We start from the raw sequence: 19,333 nt of genomic DNA on the forward strand, positions 1-19,333 counted from the left end.
TGTGATTGTTCACCTTCTCCAACAGTTTACATTCATATTCATGCAGACTCATAATACTAAATGTGTGCAGACTTTATGTCCCAGTGTTGTGGCCTTCAAGGAGTCCCTGATCACGCCAGTGTGATCGAGTCATGCTGGTACAGTGACTGTGTGGTCATGTAGATGACGGTTTTTTGGCCAAAAAGAACTTATTATTCCCTCTAAGTGATACTGGGATGGGATTGAATAACGGCCACACGTGTTTTTGCAGGACGTTGCGTCATCACTTTAAAGTTGGCTTTATCATTTGGAAAGGAGAAAAGCTGATCACGTCATGATTTCGTGGGTTTCACGGGTTTTGGATATTTGTGTTGGCTTTTGTTGTATTTTTGCATGTGAATTCTAGAGTCATTTAAACTCTGCTTTTTATTCTGCAGTTTCGTTGAAGAACAACCTTCAGCACACCGAACATCTTTTGCAATTTATGTGTCCATTTCTCTCCTTCCACAAATAAAAATCCACAAGCAAGTTTTGCATATTCAGAGCATCCATGAGATGATTCTTTGGCTCGTTTCCAAATGGAAAAACTTAACATGCCAATGATAGTTAAATATGTCAACATTCTCTTGTGACAATTGCTTCTAAATTCAAAAATATCATTTCTAGTCGGTGGGCATTTTTTTCCCCTCCTGGTGTGTATACATTGCAGATGAAAGTGGTCTGACAGTACAGAACTGTGCACAGCAGCCGTCTCTGTCTGTTACACCACCGGTTTGCAGCTTTTAATCTTTATATTTCTGTAATGGCTGTCAACACGCCACAATCTTGCCCTCGCCACAGCGCGCACAGTTGTCTCCACCGCCACATGCATGGGTTAAAGCATGATAGTGCTCTGTAATACCTTGATATTAAGTCAGGTCAAAGAAGAGCGTGATGAGGATGATGATGTGCGCTTGTATGAGGCCTGCTGATGATGTGGACGTGAAATCTGCCACCAGGGGAAATCAAAGTGAGGGCAGAGAGCATGGAAGGAACCGAGGGAGGAGGAGTCATGGCCAACAAGCAGAAAATCCTCTCATTAATAAAATATGCTGATGAAATTGGAACATCTAGATTGGTCACACACACACGCACACAGACATAGACACACACACTTGGAGATTTCTTATCTATCTTCTACATGAACTCCTCCTTTGGAAAATTATGTGTAATGATTTTCCAGGATTAGAAATATTCAGTTGCGCACACACGTGCACGCACACACACACTTATATGAATCAACTAAGATCTTATCATTTCATTTTAGCTCTTGAACAGGTTCAAATGTACTTATTTTTCAAGTGTTCTTCTGAGTGAGTGTCTTTGTCAACCTATCGCCCCACTTTTTATTAATAGCCAGAAGGCAACAACCCCAAAATTGTTGTTACTTAAACATTTGATTTATTAGAATTGCTTATTCATTATTATTCCATAGTACTAGAGACAATGATTTGTACCACACAAACACACAAGCTTCCATCTTCAAAAAACAGTATAAAAATACCTTTTAAAATAGCACCTTTTTTCTCGACAGGTAAACATGCATTCATGATCAGAAACACAATTTCCCCCCAAAAGAATGGAAACATTATGTACAAAATATTTGCAGAATATTGTGCTTGATTCTTCATATTTCATACAAATGCGAAAAGTATATCTATAAAACAACAATATAGTTGCGCTTGCATAGTTGTTATTGTGCAGAGAAGTGGGAGGAGTTATTTTTGGGGGCATCCTCGGCTCTGGAAGAACACCTTTGATTTTCTGCACTGACAGCATTCAGGAGAGAGAACCTTCCAGGCTTAGACAGGGATGGAAATCTCCCAGTTTAATTAAAATGTTTTAACTATGCTGCAAATCTGCTTTTTATACAAAAAGTACAAAGCACAAGACTGTACATAAAAACTTTGAGGGGCTTCAAGTGAAAAACCCTCGGTAAGGGCTGACGCTCGCTGAATATTTTTTTCTGCTTGTTAGTCACATCCTTTTTTTTTATCTTGTAATGTTTTTGTTCTTTAAGAAAGTGCGTGCAGCTTTAAGGAACTTAAGTCAATTCTGGGTACTAAGTGGGAGAATACAGATGATTTCTCAGGAAAAATACTGAACAAAGTAAAGTTGATGAGCACTAAAATACAGTTCCAGTATCTCTGTGTTATTGAACTGGTCCATTTCTATGTTGAGGGACTGTGCGGTTACTGCTAAACCTAAATATCTAATGCTAATCTATACCCAACAAAGTACTTAAAGAACCTCCAACTCCACCCACTTGCTAGTTATTAAAACTGGCTGATACATACAAGTGAGTGAGAAATAACTAACACCTTATAACACAAGACGAATGACAGAGTTGTGAAATTCATGACCACTTCATGAACCAGTGACTCTCCAGCTGTAATGAAGGAGGCAAAGAAATGTAATACCAGACACAGCGACGAGGGTTTGTTTCTGCATGCTGTAATTCATTCAGGAACTCCTGACCAAGGTCATGCGATTCATTGATGAATTTTTTTTTTATACAGAAAATGCTATTTTTTTCAGGGGGGGGGGGGGTGCAGAGTAGCGCATCCCTCCACATCTTTGGTTAAATATCTAACCACCTCTCAAGGCAGTCGATCTGATATCGTCATGACAACTTTTTCAAGTCGATCATGAGCTTTGTAAAACCGCCACCTCCTGCTGAACATTACGTATTATTCTAAAGGTGTCTCTTGACTGTACCAGAAAAATATTATTTCCTGTGTGCAAACTGATGAAAAAAATGATTTTTAAACAAGACTGGAAACGCATGATGCTCCTACTTTAAAACATGTAATTTTTGCTTGACCTCTGCATAAAAGCAAAAGCACATTTGCCTCAATATTTTTACACCATTAAACATTTTGCTCTTGTTTTTGTTTTCATGGTTTGAAGAATCATAAAGCAATAATATGTTGGTAGCTCCGTAAATCTAGGAAGATGTGTGTGGTTGGGTTTAAAGAAATAATAAATAAACAAACACAACAAACTTTACCACTGATATGCGACAAAACAATGTTCTATAAAGTCTAACATTCCTGTGGCAGAGAGGGAGTCGGCTACCATCACCGCGCAGTCTTCAAGGAGTCAGCACCTGGAAAACACAAGAAGTGTTGGTTGTAGCAGTTGCAACACATACTGACAAATATCTGTGTGTGTGTGTGTGTGTGTTTACCTTCAGCCTTGCCAAGGCAGGCGTCCTCACACTCTTCCAGGTGGAGGAAGCGGTTGTCGTTTCCTTCACAGCCACTGTAGATGAAAGGCCTGCACGCATGCACCCGGCTGTTAAAGTACCAGCGCAGTGTGTATCGTCCACAGTTGCCCTCCTCCATTGGCAGCAGGCAGATTTCTGCTGGTGCTGCAGAACGAACACACACACGCACACACACGCACATGCACACACACGTGAAAAGTGTGCACACAGCTATCAGACTAATAATGAAAAAAAAGGGGAAGCAGTGCAACAAGGAGAAGGCAGGAGCTCAAGAGGACCAAAAACAAAACTTGTGAAATCAGAGGTCCATCAATCCAGCCTGTTTATTCCAACATTGTTGGATTGTCACGGCACATTTTCTCTCACATGGTAGTTTACTGGATGCATTTATACATCCAAGTTAACACAGCCAAGACAGCCGGAGCCATGCAGAGGGGGACAGAGGAGGCCCAGCTAGCAGAACAAACCCACTCCAGGACAGGATCATCATTACCTTCCCCTGTGACTCTCCTCTTGGACCTGACTGATCTGGACTTGACTGCTTTCACAGGTGTAACTTTGGCTGCTTTCTGACCTCCAACTGTTGCTGCTTTCTGAACCGCAGCACTGGCTGACTTTTTGGGTTCAACTTTGAGTGTTTTTTCTGATTCAGCTTTGACAGTTTCACCTGTCAACACACACACACACACACAGACACACACACACACACACACACACACACACCAAACATCGCATAGACATTCAGTGGTGTGAGACACAAAGACAAAGAGATGGTGATAACAGGCAAAGATCAACACTCCGAGTGATTAACAGGCTGTGTGAGAAACACACTACAGGGACAATGTCCAGAAATGAGCACAAAGTGAAATGATGATGATGTTAAATGTGACACTCTTCTGTAGCACAAAGGCAATAATGTCCAAATAGAATGAATAAAATGTTTAGTGGCGGGTTCATTGTCTTTATTTTTTTTGTCTTCAATTCACTTTCATGTATCACTTTTGCTCGGAGGGGAAAATATTTTAACGCTTCTGTCGTCTATCATCACTGTAATGATTTGAAATGTTTCTGCAAACTCTGCTAATTCAGATTGTGTTAGAATATGAAGCGTTAAATGAAAAGACCTGCTTTTATCAGCAACCCGAGTTTTGCCGACTACAGTCGGTGGGAAAAAAAATTCTGTTCAGTTCATTTTTTGAGGCTTGTTTCAATTGACTGTTGACATTTAACCTCCAACATGCTAATTAGCCTGTTGGTTACATAATGACAGGAAATTATAGTAAAGTTGGTGTTCATTCATTTAGACTTCGTAATGAAACAGACAGCAAAGTAAGAAAAACAAAATTTTCATGTGTGAAATTGAAACAAAGGCTGGAGAAGTGAGAGGAGGAGAGCTGTTTTATTAGGCGTTCTCTCTTAAAAGTGACAAATTAGCTCAAGTTTTTGCACCGGGGGTAAGAGACAGAGAGAGAGGCTGCCACTGCTCTCCCAAGTGGGGGAAGGTACGACTTCCCTTCTTGCACTGGCATGATCTTCTGAAAGCGCTAAAGTTTCAGCACGACCGTAATCACGGTGCTCCGTATTCCTCGTGCTCACAATGACTATTACATGATCACATAGGTCGAGCTACAATCATATCTGTATTGTGTGTGACATCGCTGTTTCCATTCAAAGTATCAAAACAGATAAATAGACCGCAACAAAATACGCGTCTGAAATAATGCTATGCTTTCAGTGAGGGTACTCGTATCCACTCCGTTTTTCTTAGGAAATGCTTATTTCTGCGACAAACAAAAGGTGTGTGCATATTTTTGTGTGCTTCTGCATCTAGTCCCAGATTAACTAGGAGGTGCTGAGAGTGTGACAGCATGTGACAGCGTGTGACAGCGTGTGACAGCGTGAGCATTAAAGCTGGACTCATGAAACACAGTACCATCACTCTGGTTGGCAGAGGGAGCAAAGTATAGCAGCTCATCCAGTGGGTCGTCGTAGGCCTCGATGGAGTAGATGTGTTCGTAGTCTGGGTCGTTGGTGTTCATCACCACACGCAGCTCACGGCCTGGGAGGAGAGTAACCCCACCACATTGTTCAGAGATTAAATTTATAAATTAAACTGTAGAATATTTTGAATAGCCACATGTGTAGTTGTCTTGATACGATCAGATATTGAAGACAGATAAAAGACAAATGGAGTCCTCTGTTTTCTTCACAAGAAAACCACCCATTATTCAGAGGTCTCCAGGTGTAGCACCAGCAAGTTAAACCTGTTTACTGGACACACACACACACACACAGACAAACACGCAGGCGTGACAGAAAAGCAGAGCTATTGGGGGACACACTCACCCTCCTCACCCTTCAGGACCAGTTGTTGCTCTGGTGCAGGCCGAGCCCTTGCCGAGGGCCGGGTCTGAGGGACTGGGCCTGTACCTGAGAGAGCCAGATAGGACAAGGAGGAGGAAACAGGGACACCGAGAGAACAGAGACAGGATCACAGGAGAGGGAGAGAGAGAGAGAGAGAGAGAGAGAGAGAGAGGCCAGGTGAGAGTTCCACAGGAAGAAGAAATGGAGCCAGAAAGGGTAAAATGATGGGAAAAAAAGGGACAGAAAAGTGCTAGTAAAACATTTAGACACATGAACCAACAAACCCAATCACCACAAACATCACTCCACCACTCCAACATACACAGCAACTCAAAGGATTTACCAAAATTTTGCAAGACTGGTCAGCACTTCAATGTCAAAACGTCCCTGAAACATTGATCCAATTGAAATGTGTTAAACTTCACTTATTACAAGTTGACCCATCCTGCAGAAAAATGGCTGTAATCCTTTCACGACTCAAGTCCCTGCTAGAGGGACTTGTGTCGCTCAAGTCCTCTGACTGCAGTCAAATGGGAGCAGATTTTGACTTAAACCAGTACCAATGCATACATGACTAACCAGATTATCACCACGGGTGTGATAAGTAATCTATGAATTGTGAGTAAAATGTTTGTTTTGGCCTATCCAACTGGTTGAGAAAGATGGCTGCCCATGTGGGAATCTGGCTCTACTTTTTAGTCTTTCATAACCAAGTGCCTACTCATGTTGCGTCTCTTTAAATCAAATTAAACTTTAAGTTTGTTGTGACATAAAGGAAATAAATTGTCTTGTTCTCAGGAGTGCAGCATGTTTACTAAAAGCCGTCACTGAACTGATGCTGCTTCACAAGACTGATGAAGCCTGGTGAAGCAGCATAGACAACATATTCCATGATGGACCTATTGGAGGGTTTGCTTTCTCTCTTTACCTTCGATTTACTTGACATATTCAACTGCATACACATTTACGTTTATGTAATGACTGAATTAAGGATGTCTCGTAATGCTTCACTTGTTAGAGGTTTTGTTGGTCAGAGTAGATAAAACACTGATGTGGTCTGAACAATCCTGCAATGCAGAACCAATCCAGAGCCTTTAGGGTGGCACTTGGGTGACGTGCAGGAGTCGTGCGCCGGTAAACACTGTCCTGCCAGCAACACAGCCATTGTGAGATGAGTCACTGAAGGAAACTCCATCATGCTTGCAGCAAAACTTGTCACTAACTGTACTTTTAAAAAAACGTTCATGTTACAAAGCGATTGCTATGTCTCCAGTTTAGTCCCAGATGGATGGTAGCTGCTAACAAACCTTACTGGAAGTTCCTCTCAGTCCCAGCAGTGTAGCTGGGACTGAGAGGAACTTCCAGTAAGGTTTGTTAGCATCCAATCATCTCCCTAGGGTTCAGAAATCGTCAGATTTCAGTAAGCAGTAATCTCCAGTGTCTGGTATCACAAGCCTTGTCCAGTACTTGTATTTGTATTATAAGGTTATGTATTTAAACACATGAATACTTTGCGGAGCTGAGACTTCAGAGGAACATAAAACCATTTTTTTGAAACAGTGCCGATAAACAGGCTCAGGCTATATTTTGTTTTTTGTGCGTGAAGGATTTCTTTCATTCAAGCTGCACATTAATATTGATGGAGGGCAAATGCACTTCAGCTTTGCAGTGCTATATGAGACTGCTCGCTCTTAATAGTCTGCAAGAGCATATGCAGTATAGTATACGGCTGTGACTCATGCTAATTCACAGCCCTTCTGTTCACCCTCCTCTCCTCTGCTGCAGTCGAACGGATCACTCACCTCCACATGCTGAGGACCAGACAGATGGACAGGAAGAGAACAAAAAAAGAGAACAGAAAAATAAAGGTCAGTTTTCAGAGTCATGTCACTGCTGTACTTCTCTGCAACTTTATTTTTCTTCGCACCCTACTTTCATCAAGTTTCACTGTGGCAGTGACTCATTTGCTGTGATTGCCGTCAGAAGTTCAACTTTGGGACACCACAGTTATGAATTAGCAATGCAAGCTGCATGAAAGACTCACCACAGTGCTGACTCATCTCGGAGCGAACGTAATCTCTGATCTCGTCCTCCTGAATTCCAAATAAGGAGGGCAAGGGAGGAAAAACACTCTTACAAACAAGACCCCGCTATCAACTCTGTGTATGTTTTTATGCTGTTTCTGTTGTGGTGTCTTCAGATTGAGCCTTCCAGCGAGTTTCAAGCACTGACCGTCATGCCTGGCTCTCCTCTGTCTCCTTTGGCTCCATCTGGGCCCATCTCCCCCTGCAAACATGGACAGATATTAGGACACGCGACCCACAGAGAAGCTTGCAGCAAAGTAATCTATTAGACTGAGAAGTAAATGCAAAGTGAAGGTTAAATGAGTATCATCAAGAATTCAAATAAAGCTAAAATAATATATCTTGTCATTTTGAATGAAGCAGTTTCTCATCCATATGAAGCTGGGGCGAAGGCTGTCACAGCGGGGCTCTCACTGCTTTGGAACATTTTGTCCTTTTGACACACTGTGAAATGGATCCGATAAGTACTTCAAGGCTTTGTGAAAGGAGGATTTCACGAGGGGTCTCAGAACTGTTCTGACCTCTGCAAGCAGTTTCTTATGAAAAATAATTTCCAGTAAGATGGAGACGAGACACGAACCTGCTCCCCTCGCTCCCCTGGGATGCCCGGGATCCCGCGTGGACCGACCATGGCGGGACCAATTGGTCCTCTCTCTCCCTGATACACAGGCACACACAAAAATCACAAAATATAACATACTGTATCAACAGCAGACAGATGCACTTACATTACTGGTAAAAATACGGAAGGTTACAGGTTATGATAAACTTAGTTAAGCCGCTGCAACAGTCTCTGGTTGCCTCCTTCCACAGATACATCAAAAGACGAAAAAATCGTGTAACTACAATGGAGAAGGTAGATAAGAATACAACTTGAAATCAGTAGTACTGCTTCGTGTGAGATATTGTCTGGTTTACCACACAAACAAATCCGCGGTTTTGTTTTCCAATCGGCATTCTCTGCCCCCTCCGCTTTTCACACTGCTCTTTTATTAAAAACTCCAAGCCTGCAAACTCGTAGCAACCTACCTGCTAAAAATGGCAGGTTTTGACGAAGTTAGATGAGTAGTTGTAAAGATAAATAAAGAATATACAAAATTTCAGTTTACAAGCACATCATTGAATATAACCCACATCTTCTTTATTCAGTCACATGTTCAGTAATCAACACACACTTTGATTTGATTTGCTAAAAATGAACTGAAAACCCTTTTAGTTCAGCCTTACTGGCCTGAGGCTAAATATAAGTAGCTGGCTCTTTCTGGATTCTGGTGTCACAAAGAAATGACATTGTGGCGAGAAAAAAACAAAACGTCTTTGTGAGCTCAGGAAATGTATTTGCAGTCTTTGAATTAATCAAAAATCTAGCTTTTGGGTAAAATATCACTTTAAACATTTTTCCCAAATGGAAGACAGTTGCCCCTGGTTTGCAAGGGCACCATCACTGCTTCCTGGACTTAGCGCCGCCCATGATGATACTAACAAGCCAGGGAATTATTTCTACTGTAGCAGAATTGGTTGACCCAGATGTTTCTTTGGTGCTGGCACAGTGCCATGGAGGAACATCTGGCCAAGTGAGACGCAAGTCAGAGGTACTTGCAGGATGTAGCACACTTGTCCTCATACCATCACTCAACCGCCTCTCACCAGCCCTCAGAAGCACAATACAGACTCATTGAAATCCAACAAAACATGTGAAGTGGTGTTCTAGATTAAAGACATGTGAAAGATCCAAAAATCGCTAGCACCAGAAGTAAAATTTCAAATATTACTTAGAGCCCTCTCTTGCTGAATGTCACTGATCTGCAAATCAATCAAATCAAAATCCTCAGGTATGGCTTCCTATGCATTTGGAGTCCTTTATGTTTTTCCTTGGTAGATTTGAAATGTTCTCCCTTATTCACGCCGTGTTGTTTTTCCCATCCTATCAGCAGATCTAACCTTTCAGGTTGCACCAAATGAAAGTATTATTTTCCACAAAGGATACAACCAAGTAGATTTTAAAAATAGAAACATCCATCAGAGAGCGCCGATATAGCTCTGCTCTCCTGTCACTGGGTCTGTGTATTTGCTTGATGATGGAGCACACAAGCCAGTCAGAGTCCGAGCCCATCAAACTGTCAATCATCATGAAGAAATACACAGCCATCAAACAAACAGAGCGACAGTTATTTTTATATCGCTCTTACATCATTCGTTTTTATGTCAGAGCTGTCAAAACTTGCTGCTATTTTCTGCAGTGATGTTGGCGACACTTTGTCTACACTCACTTCCATTACTGTATTTCTCTCCTCTCTTCTGGGTTATTTTGTATTCCACTTCTTATTTCTATTTTATTTTTTGAACTATTTTCATAGCTATGATATGTGATGGCTGTGTAGAATTAGCTGTCAAACAGCTGAAGTATGAATCATCACCTTCTGTCCCTGAAGCCCCTCAGGGCCTTTCCCACCAGCTGGTCCCTGGGGACCTGTCAGTCCAGGGGCCCCATCCACTCCTCTTGGACCTGGAGGGCCAGGTACCCCAGGTGGACCCTACGTGAAACACAAATGTGATTAATCATTTAATAGTTTCTCGTAGTTGGATTTACAAGCCGAATGTGAGGATGCGGAACAGCTGAGTGTGAGGTCTGTGTGGAAAGAAAACTCACCCTTTCACCTTTCTCTCCCTGGGCTCCTTTGGGTCCTGCAACCCCATCAAAACCACGATCTCCCTACGTAAACATACAAAGCAGTTGCATATCACATTTCCAAAGACTCGCTGTATAAATACAGCTTGCGTAATCAGACTGCAACACCCACCTTGGGGCCGACCAGTCCCTCTTTTCCTGAGCTCCCAGGTGCTCCAGGAGGTCCAACATCCCCCTGAAAAACACACAGGTGTTTCTGGTGTGACCCACACAAACACAGAACCATCCACATGATGCCTGCATTGGATATCAGTCATACCTGTTCCCCCTTTCTTCCCGGTAGACCCGATCGTCCATGAATCCCAGCATCCCCCTGATCACAAGCAAATACATTAATGGCATGACTCATGTCTGACTCATGATCTATTAACAACATCATCTGTCCACCTCTGAGAAAAATACTGATCCCTTTGATTCAAATATATCACACAAAATATGCTCGCATATGTTGAACACTTCAAAAACTATATCAAAAATAGGTTGTCGAGGTCGTAAATTCAGAATACAATCAAGATCATTTCCAGAGGCTGAGACATTCTTATTCCAACTATTTCACATGGCCTCAGAGAATTTCATGAAAATGTTTGACAATTCCAAAAAAATGTATATAAAGTGAAAAGCTATTACCAAGAAAAGTTAATTTATTCTTTGTAATATCTTTGTGTCCAAGTTGATCAGAATCTGTGCATTGTTTTTTAGGATGTCCTGCTACCAAAAAACAAACAGACACACGCTGGTGATCACATGACTTCTTATCCAACTTGCTTATTTGGGTGTTAGTAGAAAAAATGTGGAGCCGTTCCAGAGATGTCAGTCATGTCAGACATCCTTCTCTTTATCAAACTGTATAAGAGCTTCTCCTTCCTCCTCGTTTCTGTCTCTTACTCTCTCACCTTCTCTCCTTTGGGTCCATCGCTTCCACAAGCCCCCTTGGGTCCTCGGTCACCCTGGAAACACACAAGTTCATCACTATGAGAGACACATGAAGAGGCTTGTAACTAAAAAAGAGAAAAATGCACCTAACCGGCCAGGCAGAGAGCACGTACACAGACGGTGCCCAAGATGATGCACTAAAATGCACTCAATGACCATGAACCACGTTCAGCAGCACGTTCCACGTAGCAGGTGGAAGTGACGCAAAACTGGAAACTATAATTTAGCTGCTGAAGGAATAAAAAATAATAATTCATGAATAAGCAACTCAAGTTATGACTGTTGTATTTGGAATGTTAGTTTTAGTTTTGATCTCCGATGAGGACTTTTGAGTAAGTATCACTTGAGCAGACCTGTAAAGTTTATTCTCCTATATTGCCTATTGTAGAACCCTGTCTTTTTTTTCTTTCTTTTTTTTTGAGGTCACAGTGACCTTGACCTTTAACAATTAAATCTTCCCAGTTGATCTTTCCCACTGGACATGCATGCCAAAATTGAAGAGATCCCCCCTGAGATATTGAGTAAATGACAATGGGACTGATCAGAAACCCAATTACAGTTTGCCTCAGTGCAATCTGCTTCATTACAGAAAAGAAACACTAAACTCATATCTTGATCCTTACAAGCAACAAACAAAGCTACACACAATTGTTGTTTCTTTATCAAAGTGTCCAACAAACGCTGCTTCTGCATATCCCTCCTCTTGTTAAATTTTTTTAATTTAAACGTCCCTTCTCCAGATCATGATTTGGGACAGGTCTTCTCTGAATAAGAGCAGTAAATTCATTTTAAAACTTGAATGTCTCATCCAACTGAATGACTTCAGATTTCTGACCTTCTCAGAAATGCAGCACAGTGTTAGTTCAGGCAGGCCACAAAGTAAAGTTCAGCTCACAACCCTTCAATAGTGGCTGATGAGCTAAAGGCAGCCCCCTTCAGCTGATGGCCCAGTTACTCTCTACCCAGCATTCAACTGATAAATGTCATCCAAGGCTCCTTCTTTAAACTGCTTCAGTTTGTCTCTACTACACTTATTTACTTCTTCCAAACGACACCTTCCAACCCACCTCCATCCCAAATCCTCCTTCACATGCTGCGTCTCACTGAAATGCTGTCATTTCTGTTGTCATCATTTCTGACTCTCTTCTGTAACCTGCAGCGTTCCCTGCCTACGGTTCTCCATGTAACACACATGGAAGAGCAGGGAGGTCCCAGAGCAAGACATAACTCCAGATAAACTTACTGCACATGGCACATAATTGATACTACACCCAAAAAAATGTATTCCAGCTCATTACAAATAGGTGTTTTGAGCTTGCAAAGATTTTATCTTCACTGCTGCATCACTTTTTTGTGACTCAAGAATGCAGAAAGGGGCAACTACGTATATTTAGCTTCAAGCTAATGGCGCCTCATTGCCATCAACAACAAACACTTGCAACAATGTCCAAAAGTTTCAGCTAAAAACTCTTAAGTGCTTCATCCAGTATCATCCACATATTCTCTATAATCCATAAACACTTATATTTGAGTTAAAAACAAATCAACTATGAGCTTTCTGGTTCAGTGCTCACGACCAGCATGACAGTGCCAAGCCAGAAGCTCAAAGCTCCGAACTAAGTGTTGGTGGACAATTGAGCTGGATCAAGAAGATGTGGATTACACTGTTCAACGCGCTCGAGAGTTTGCAAACTGACTATTTGGACAGTTTGACTGTTGTTTGTAGTTGATGACCATTAGCTCTGAGCTAAATACACACATCTGTCTCTTTCTGCACTCTGGAGTTGCAATGATGACATGATGCAGTGGTGAAAAAATGTCTTTGTGAGCTCAAGACATCAATTTGAGTACCTGAAAAGAAAAACAAACTTTTTGGCACAAGGTCAGGTTTTCTTGTCTGACTTTGGTCATGACTGAAATATCTGCTACTGGTTCTCAAGGTTTTTGTTCCTAGTTTCTGTCTTATCAGTTCAGGTTTTGTATAAAAAATATTCCATCCATCCATCCATTTTTTTTCCGCTGGAGCCTATCCCAGCAGTCTTCAGGCAAGAGATAGGGTTCACCCTGGACAGGTTGCCAGTCCATCACAGGACCAACACATAGAGACAGACAACCATTCACACTCACAGCCACACCTACAGTCAATTTAGAGTATCAATCAGCCTCGTCCCCTCTTGATGTCTTTGGACTGTGGGAGGAAGCTGGAGTACCAGAGAGAACCCACACAGGAACAGGAGAACATGGAGACTCCACACAGGAAGATCCCGTGCTGGAGGCGGGACTCAACCTTCTTGCTGTGAGGCAACAGTGCTGACCACTGCACCACCGTATCGGCCAAGGAGATACTCACATCAATGAAACTACCATATAGATACTAGATACTATTACTCCTAGTACTACTACTACTGCTACCCACGACCTGCATCCACTTCTCTACCCTGCCAACCGCAACTTTGAGTAATGGGATTCTTATGAAAATGTGACAAAATGGCAATTTCTGATTAGGCTAAGCAAAGTAACATGAAGAGATGATAATGCATGCAGAGAGTGAATTTTGTAACAATTATCCATTTCATAAATCACTGATTTTGGTCTAAGTCTGGGTTGCTGGGGGACTGAAACACACAAGGCTCAATTCTGAATAAACATTCATTGCTTTGCAAGTTTACAGTCTGGTTTTGTAGTTTCTATCACTTTGGTTTTCATGGTGATTGTTGCAATTTTCCCCTTTGGACAGAATAATCAGGTGAGGAAGTTCCACCTGCTGGTATCTTATCAATTTTCATCAAGATCTCTGTTACTGTTGAACACATTACATTTCCCTTAGTTAAAGTTTAAACTTTGCCTCTGGCCAAACTTTCTCCAGAAGATTAATATATGAAAGAAGGAGAAAACTTGTCTGTCATGGATAATGTTTGGCTGAAAGCAGATATTTAGTTTTATGAAATTTGTTTTCTTAATCTGCAATCGCGTTAATTTCATGCATTATAGAGTTGTCACCATGATCGCCTAAATGACGCTACGAGGTGGAAACCACACAAAATGAACAAATGGTGTATCAACCACACACACACACACACACACACACACACACACACACACACACACACACACACACACACACACACAATACCTTGATTCCTCTCAGTCCCATAACACCAGTCTCTCCAAGCTCCCCCTTACGCCCTGGCATCCCATCTTTTCCTTGCAAACCCTGGACAAAAACAGAAAACAGAAACCGTCCCTCATTCTGTCTGGTGAAAACAGTGAGCTACACAGACAATGAAGAATCTGTACTGGACAAAAGAAAACACAGACCGATTCACCAGGTACGCCAGGCTGGCCTGCCTCTCCCTGCAAAGACCAGACATAATGAGGGTAATAAGAGCAATACAATTATGACCTGGACTCATTTACTTATAATGCTAATTTCATCATAATGATCTTCTATGCATTCATGTGATGTACCTTCTGCCCACCAGGCCCACGGGCACCAGGGAAGCCAGTGGAGCCTCTCTCCCCCGGTTCTCCCCTCAGACCCTGATGTCCAATACACACAAAGACAGAGCCAATCAGTGTTGGTGCAAGTGTGTGATCTTGTGTTAATTATTTGCATATTTCTTGATTCAAGATAAAAAAATCTAATTTTTTCAGGAATAATCTTACTATTTCAGGAAAACAGAACACTTTTTGAGGTAAGGAGTCATCGACTGCCTTATTTTTATTGTGATTAAATAAATGATATCAGTATCAGAAGAAAATAAGCACAGTTATCTCAAGACAATGCAGCAATTACCTCACGGTCTTGAGATAACCACATTAAAAAACAAATAAAAGGCATGTTTGTCCGTGGCTTCCCTGTGAAACAATAAGTCATTTTGAGAGCAAATTTAAAACTACAAAACTTTCAGTTTTGCTTTGGATGGTTGATCTGAAAAGTTTTCATTACTTCAAACTAATAACAAAGCCGCTGTCCTAAAACCATAAATGAACAAATGTACCTGCTCCCCTGGTGGACCATCTTGACCCTTCAGCCCTTTTTCTCCTTGAACGCCTTTGGGTCCTCGGTCACCCTGAAATAGAACAATAGTGAACTCTAGAGAAAGTAAACTAAAAGGTCATGTATTTGTAGAAAAAATGTGAATATTTCACTATCATCAACAGCTTGACACACTCAAGAGATTCACTGACTGTTTCTCCTTTGTTGCCCTTTTCTCCAGGAGGTCCTCCCACCAGAACCGTGTCCCCCTGTGAGTGACAGAACAGTCGTAATCACCTGGTTAAACCCCAAAGCCAAAACATCAAGGCATCACAGTGTAGGAGGAAGCTCTGCCACTAAGAGCCAGAGACATTTAAGTCCTGAGTAGCCATAAACGCTCTCTAAATCTTTCAAAACCGCCTCTACTGTCACAATGAGTCTCATTCTGCTGTTGCTCTGTTGTGTCTGCTTGTGTCACAGTTGTCCTAACAAATATATTGAAGCACACAGGAGAGAAGGAGAGAGTAGTAGTGCGGCTAGCAGTAGTGGAGTTTATTAAATATTAAACACCTTCTCTCCTTTGTCGCCTTGCGGGCCGCTTTCTCCCTGGAAAAGAACAAATATCAGAGTGACATTTCATTCAAGTGTCTGGTTCTCTTGGATGAACAGAATGTGGGGGAAAAGTCCGTCTATAGTCACCTTCTCCCCCCGAACACCACGACCCCCAGGGGAACCCTGATGGAGACACACACACAGAGAAATATATACACACCGTGCTTCATTATCATACCCCACAATGGATGAAAAACAAATGAATAACAAAAATATACTTTATAACCCTCAATAAAACTGATATCATCGCTGACTTGGAACAAGACCTTTAGGAAAATTAGTCCCAGAAAGACATATTTTCTCTTCTTTAATGACAACAAAGAAATACATATTCATACAAATAAAAGTACGTACAAAATTATTATTTTTTATTCATAGACAATCAAGAAAATCATGAAAGCTTTATTGCAGAGAAAGTGATGATTGGAAAGGTTTAAAACACCTACAGTTGGTCCTCTCTCCCCGTCCAAGCCAACGCGTCCGTCCTCACCCTAAAACGTGACAGATAAAAGAAGACAAGCCATTTGCATTCGAAGCTGTGGCTGCAAAGTTTCACTGACGCATTCATGTGTGAGATGTGGATTCAGACAACTGGTATGATTAAAATACCAGTACGATACAGAAACTTCATCTCTGTGACACATATCCCACTTTTTTCAGCTACTCCCTATCACCTATTTCCTCCACCCTAACCACATCCATCAACTTCCTCTTCGGCCTCTGACACCACCAACTTCACCTGTCTCCTTTTTTTCTGTCAGTGCCACTCTACTCCTCTGTCGCAAATCGCTCCTGACACTCTTCTCCGTCCACTCTGCCCGCCTGCATTCCACATGACGTCAGTACATTTGATTTTTGACAACAAAGTGCGGATGTTACTCCTGTTTTCTCTTTTATTGTCTTTGCTGAAATAAAAAGGTGTGCCCTTGTCCCCTTCTCTTTCTCCTCTTCATTTCCTCAGAAGTTCAGGAAAAGTGGAAGAGATGTGTGAGATTTGGTGCTACCAAAGGTTCATAAAGCATGAATGTGGAATAAGTTGGGGATTTCAAGAAGACGACTTTGCTGTAAAATGTTGCTGAAAAACCAGACGACCAGCAGTGGACAAACAGTTATAAATCTCCCAACCGCAGCCAGACACATCATAGAGTCACTGTGGGAGCACAAAAAAACACCTGCAGATTCAAACATAAAAGGTTGTTTGTCTTAATCACCAAACCACAACACTTTTTATATGAAAAACAGAGAGAGTCATATCATCTTACTGATAAAGCATTATAAACCGTAACCCCTCTGTAATTTCCTGTTTTCTCTCAGTCATTACTGGATTTAATTGCTCTATTTCATCTTGAAACAAATGGTGGATGAATGTTTCTGTGTTGTTGTTGCTTTATACTGAATCATTGACTATTGGCTAATGTATCTAGATGCACAGTAGCATTGAACATGTGTTGACATGCGTGTGAAACCCACCCAGAGAATTAAAGTACAGGGTACATGCTAATAGGTGTAGCACAGGTCTTACTCTAGCTCCTGGTTCTCCTCTCTCTCCTCTAGGACCCGGGAGACCGACTCCAACCTCCCCCTGAACAAAAAAAATGACATGCATATAATTACAAAGTTCATTAGCTTGTCAGCGGATGGACAAATGCTTGACTGAATAATCACCTTGTCTCCTCTGAGCCCGTTTGTACCAGGAGTGCCCTGGAAAACAAGATGTTGATCAAGGTCTTGCTAGTATACACTGGCCGTCTCCCTCTTTCTAGCTACACATCACAAATATATCCAGTTTTAATATGATGGCTGAACTAAGATATTAATCAATTAATTAATGAATAAATCAAAATAGGACCAAAACTCACAGCCTCCCCAGGAGGTCCAGGAGCACCAGGGGCTCCGACATTCCCTGCCCGGCCTGGAAAGCCTTGGAGACCCTGAAAGAACAGCCCATTAATTAAATAAGAAATTAAGACTATAAGTCCCGACAGTGAAAGGCTCCACTGACCCTGTCTCCTGGTGGCCCAGGAGGTCCTTGTTGTCCAAGTTCTCCTCTCAGACCAGGCGGTCCCGTGTCACCTGATTTCCCCTGTGGCCCAGGAGGGCCAGCTGGACCCGGAAGACCTGGGTCTCCCTTAAATAGTCACAGTTTGATTTTATCCATGTCATGTCTGATGCACCACACTGAGTATTACAGGGTCATCGATCTGCCACATGTGTTTACTCACCTTTAAACCCTGAGGCCCAACCCGACCAGGAGGACCTGCCAGTCCTATGCCCTTCTCTCCCTGCAGCACAGAGTTCCATCCAACTCTCAGACATACTGGACTGGAATTTATGTCAAAGACAAACTAATAACACACATGAGTAACCAACTCACCTTATCTCCTTTAGGCCCTGGAGGTCCTTGTGCTCCCTGAGTGAGAAACACATGACATCATTTTTCAAAAACCCAAAACAATATTATCTTTTTGAGAAGAAAACAGGAATCTAGTGAAGTGTGTTGCTTCAGTATCAGTGTGTGCTGCCAACATGCGGACTGCTATTATAATAACCATATTTCAATAACCTGAAGGATGATGAATAATCAACACCTGGATTATGAGAGGTGGTTTGGATTAATTAGGCTTTTAGATGGAAGATCTGAAAGGCAACTTCTTGGTTGACTACAGTCAGATTACATCATTGGAATGAGTAAATAAGATTAACCAGCTTCACATGGTTTAACATCATCCTGTATCCTGTTTAATCCTAGATGACTAGGAAAACAGACAAGTTCGCTTCAAAACAGTATGCATAAAATATCAAAAATTGTAATATAATATGTGGCAAATTTAAGGGGACCAATTATAATTATAACTTCAAGCTCTATACTTTTTAAGGCCCCACAAGAGAAGCCCAACTTTGCAAAAACTTGCCGTGCCACATCAACTATAAGATCCTCACTAGTTCCGATCTTTAATTACATGGTAGTAATTGTAATGTAACATTGAACCAATACTGTATAGCATGAGGAAACATAAACCGTACACCTACGTAGACTAAGAGGACTAATGATACTCACATCTTCTCCGGGCTCTCCTGCTTCTCCAGCCACACCCTAATATGATGACATACAAAGATGGCTGCCAAGTGAACATGGTGTATCATTGACATCCGGCCTACATGTTTCTCTGCAGCCTGATACTCACTCTTTCTCCTTTGCTGCCGGCGACACCTTTGTCTCCCCTGACACCCTGTGTGACAGCAGTTATCAGGAGTGGGTTACGTTAAAGAAAGAAGAACATTTTCACAATGTCTACTGTCTTTGCAGGGTTTGATGGTACTCACCTTTTCTCCAGAAAGGCCTCTTTCCCCCGCAACTCCTGGCAACGTGTGACCCGGAAGACCCTGGATGAATCCACAAAGTTCTGTCAACTCTGCTGTAACAG

The 19,333-nt window shown here is 41.9% G+C and overlaps 2 protein-coding genes across 2 annotated transcripts in view; both read right to left on the bottom strand.

The window, feature by feature from the left end:
• Nucleotides 1-1,414: 1,414 nt before the first annotated feature.
• On the bottom strand, nucleotides 1,415-5,723 carry LOC147268015 (uncharacterized; the record flags this gene model as incomplete). The annotated part of the gene is made up of 5 exons (XM_086196884.1): nucleotides 1,415-3,127; nucleotides 3,209-3,391; nucleotides 3,741-3,914; nucleotides 5,181-5,306; nucleotides 5,594-5,723. Coding segments are annotated over 5 exons (642 nt in total), but the record flags the coding sequence as incomplete, so codon positions are not given.
• Nucleotides 5,724-7,302: 1,579 nt separating this feature from the next.
• col7a1 (collagen, type VII, alpha 1) overlaps nucleotides 7,303-19,333 on the bottom strand; it is a 61,879-nt gene continuing 49,848 nt past the window's right edge. The window contains exons 89-115 of the mRNA XM_086196898.1: nucleotides 19,233-19,292; nucleotides 19,094-19,138; nucleotides 18,967-19,002; nucleotides 18,283-18,318; nucleotides 18,131-18,190; nucleotides 17,911-18,036; nucleotides 17,768-17,839; nucleotides 17,574-17,609; nucleotides 17,431-17,490; nucleotides 16,355-16,399; nucleotides 15,996-16,031; nucleotides 15,867-15,902; nucleotides 15,509-15,565; nucleotides 15,319-15,390; nucleotides 14,786-14,857; nucleotides 14,636-14,671; nucleotides 14,451-14,531; nucleotides 11,278-11,331; nucleotides 10,644-10,697; nucleotides 10,497-10,559; nucleotides 10,346-10,408; nucleotides 10,113-10,229; nucleotides 8,276-8,353; nucleotides 7,844-7,897; nucleotides 7,656-7,704; nucleotides 7,414-7,422; nucleotides 7,303-7,310 (exon numbers count right to left, since the gene is read on the bottom strand). Coding sequence (XP_086053024.1) covers nucleotides 7,303-7,310; nucleotides 7,414-7,422; nucleotides 7,656-7,704; nucleotides 7,844-7,897; nucleotides 8,276-8,353; nucleotides 10,113-10,229; nucleotides 10,346-10,408; nucleotides 10,497-10,559; nucleotides 10,644-10,697; nucleotides 11,278-11,331; nucleotides 14,451-14,531; nucleotides 14,636-14,671; nucleotides 14,786-14,857; nucleotides 15,319-15,390; nucleotides 15,509-15,565; nucleotides 15,867-15,902; nucleotides 15,996-16,031; nucleotides 16,355-16,399; nucleotides 17,431-17,490; nucleotides 17,574-17,609; nucleotides 17,768-17,839; nucleotides 17,911-18,036; nucleotides 18,131-18,190; nucleotides 18,283-18,318; nucleotides 18,967-19,002; nucleotides 19,094-19,138; nucleotides 19,233-19,292 — 1,515 coding nt within the window. The remainder of the gene's footprint in view (nucleotides 7,311-7,413; nucleotides 7,423-7,655; nucleotides 7,705-7,843; nucleotides 7,898-8,275; nucleotides 8,354-10,112; nucleotides 10,230-10,345; nucleotides 10,409-10,496; nucleotides 10,560-10,643; nucleotides 10,698-11,277; nucleotides 11,332-14,450; nucleotides 14,532-14,635; nucleotides 14,672-14,785; nucleotides 14,858-15,318; nucleotides 15,391-15,508; nucleotides 15,566-15,866; nucleotides 15,903-15,995; nucleotides 16,032-16,354; nucleotides 16,400-17,430; nucleotides 17,491-17,573; nucleotides 17,610-17,767; nucleotides 17,840-17,910; nucleotides 18,037-18,130; nucleotides 18,191-18,282; nucleotides 18,319-18,966; nucleotides 19,003-19,093; nucleotides 19,139-19,232; nucleotides 19,293-19,333) is intronic.

Source organism: Aulostomus chinensis, chromosome 3 (assembly GCF_037954235.1).
Source record: "Aulostomus chinensis isolate RoL2024-O1b breed Wild chromosome 3, RoL_Achi_v1.0, whole genome shotgun sequence".
In the NCBI taxonomy this organism is placed as follows: domain Eukaryota; kingdom Metazoa; phylum Chordata; class Actinopteri; order Syngnathiformes; family Aulostomidae; genus Aulostomus; species Aulostomus chinensis.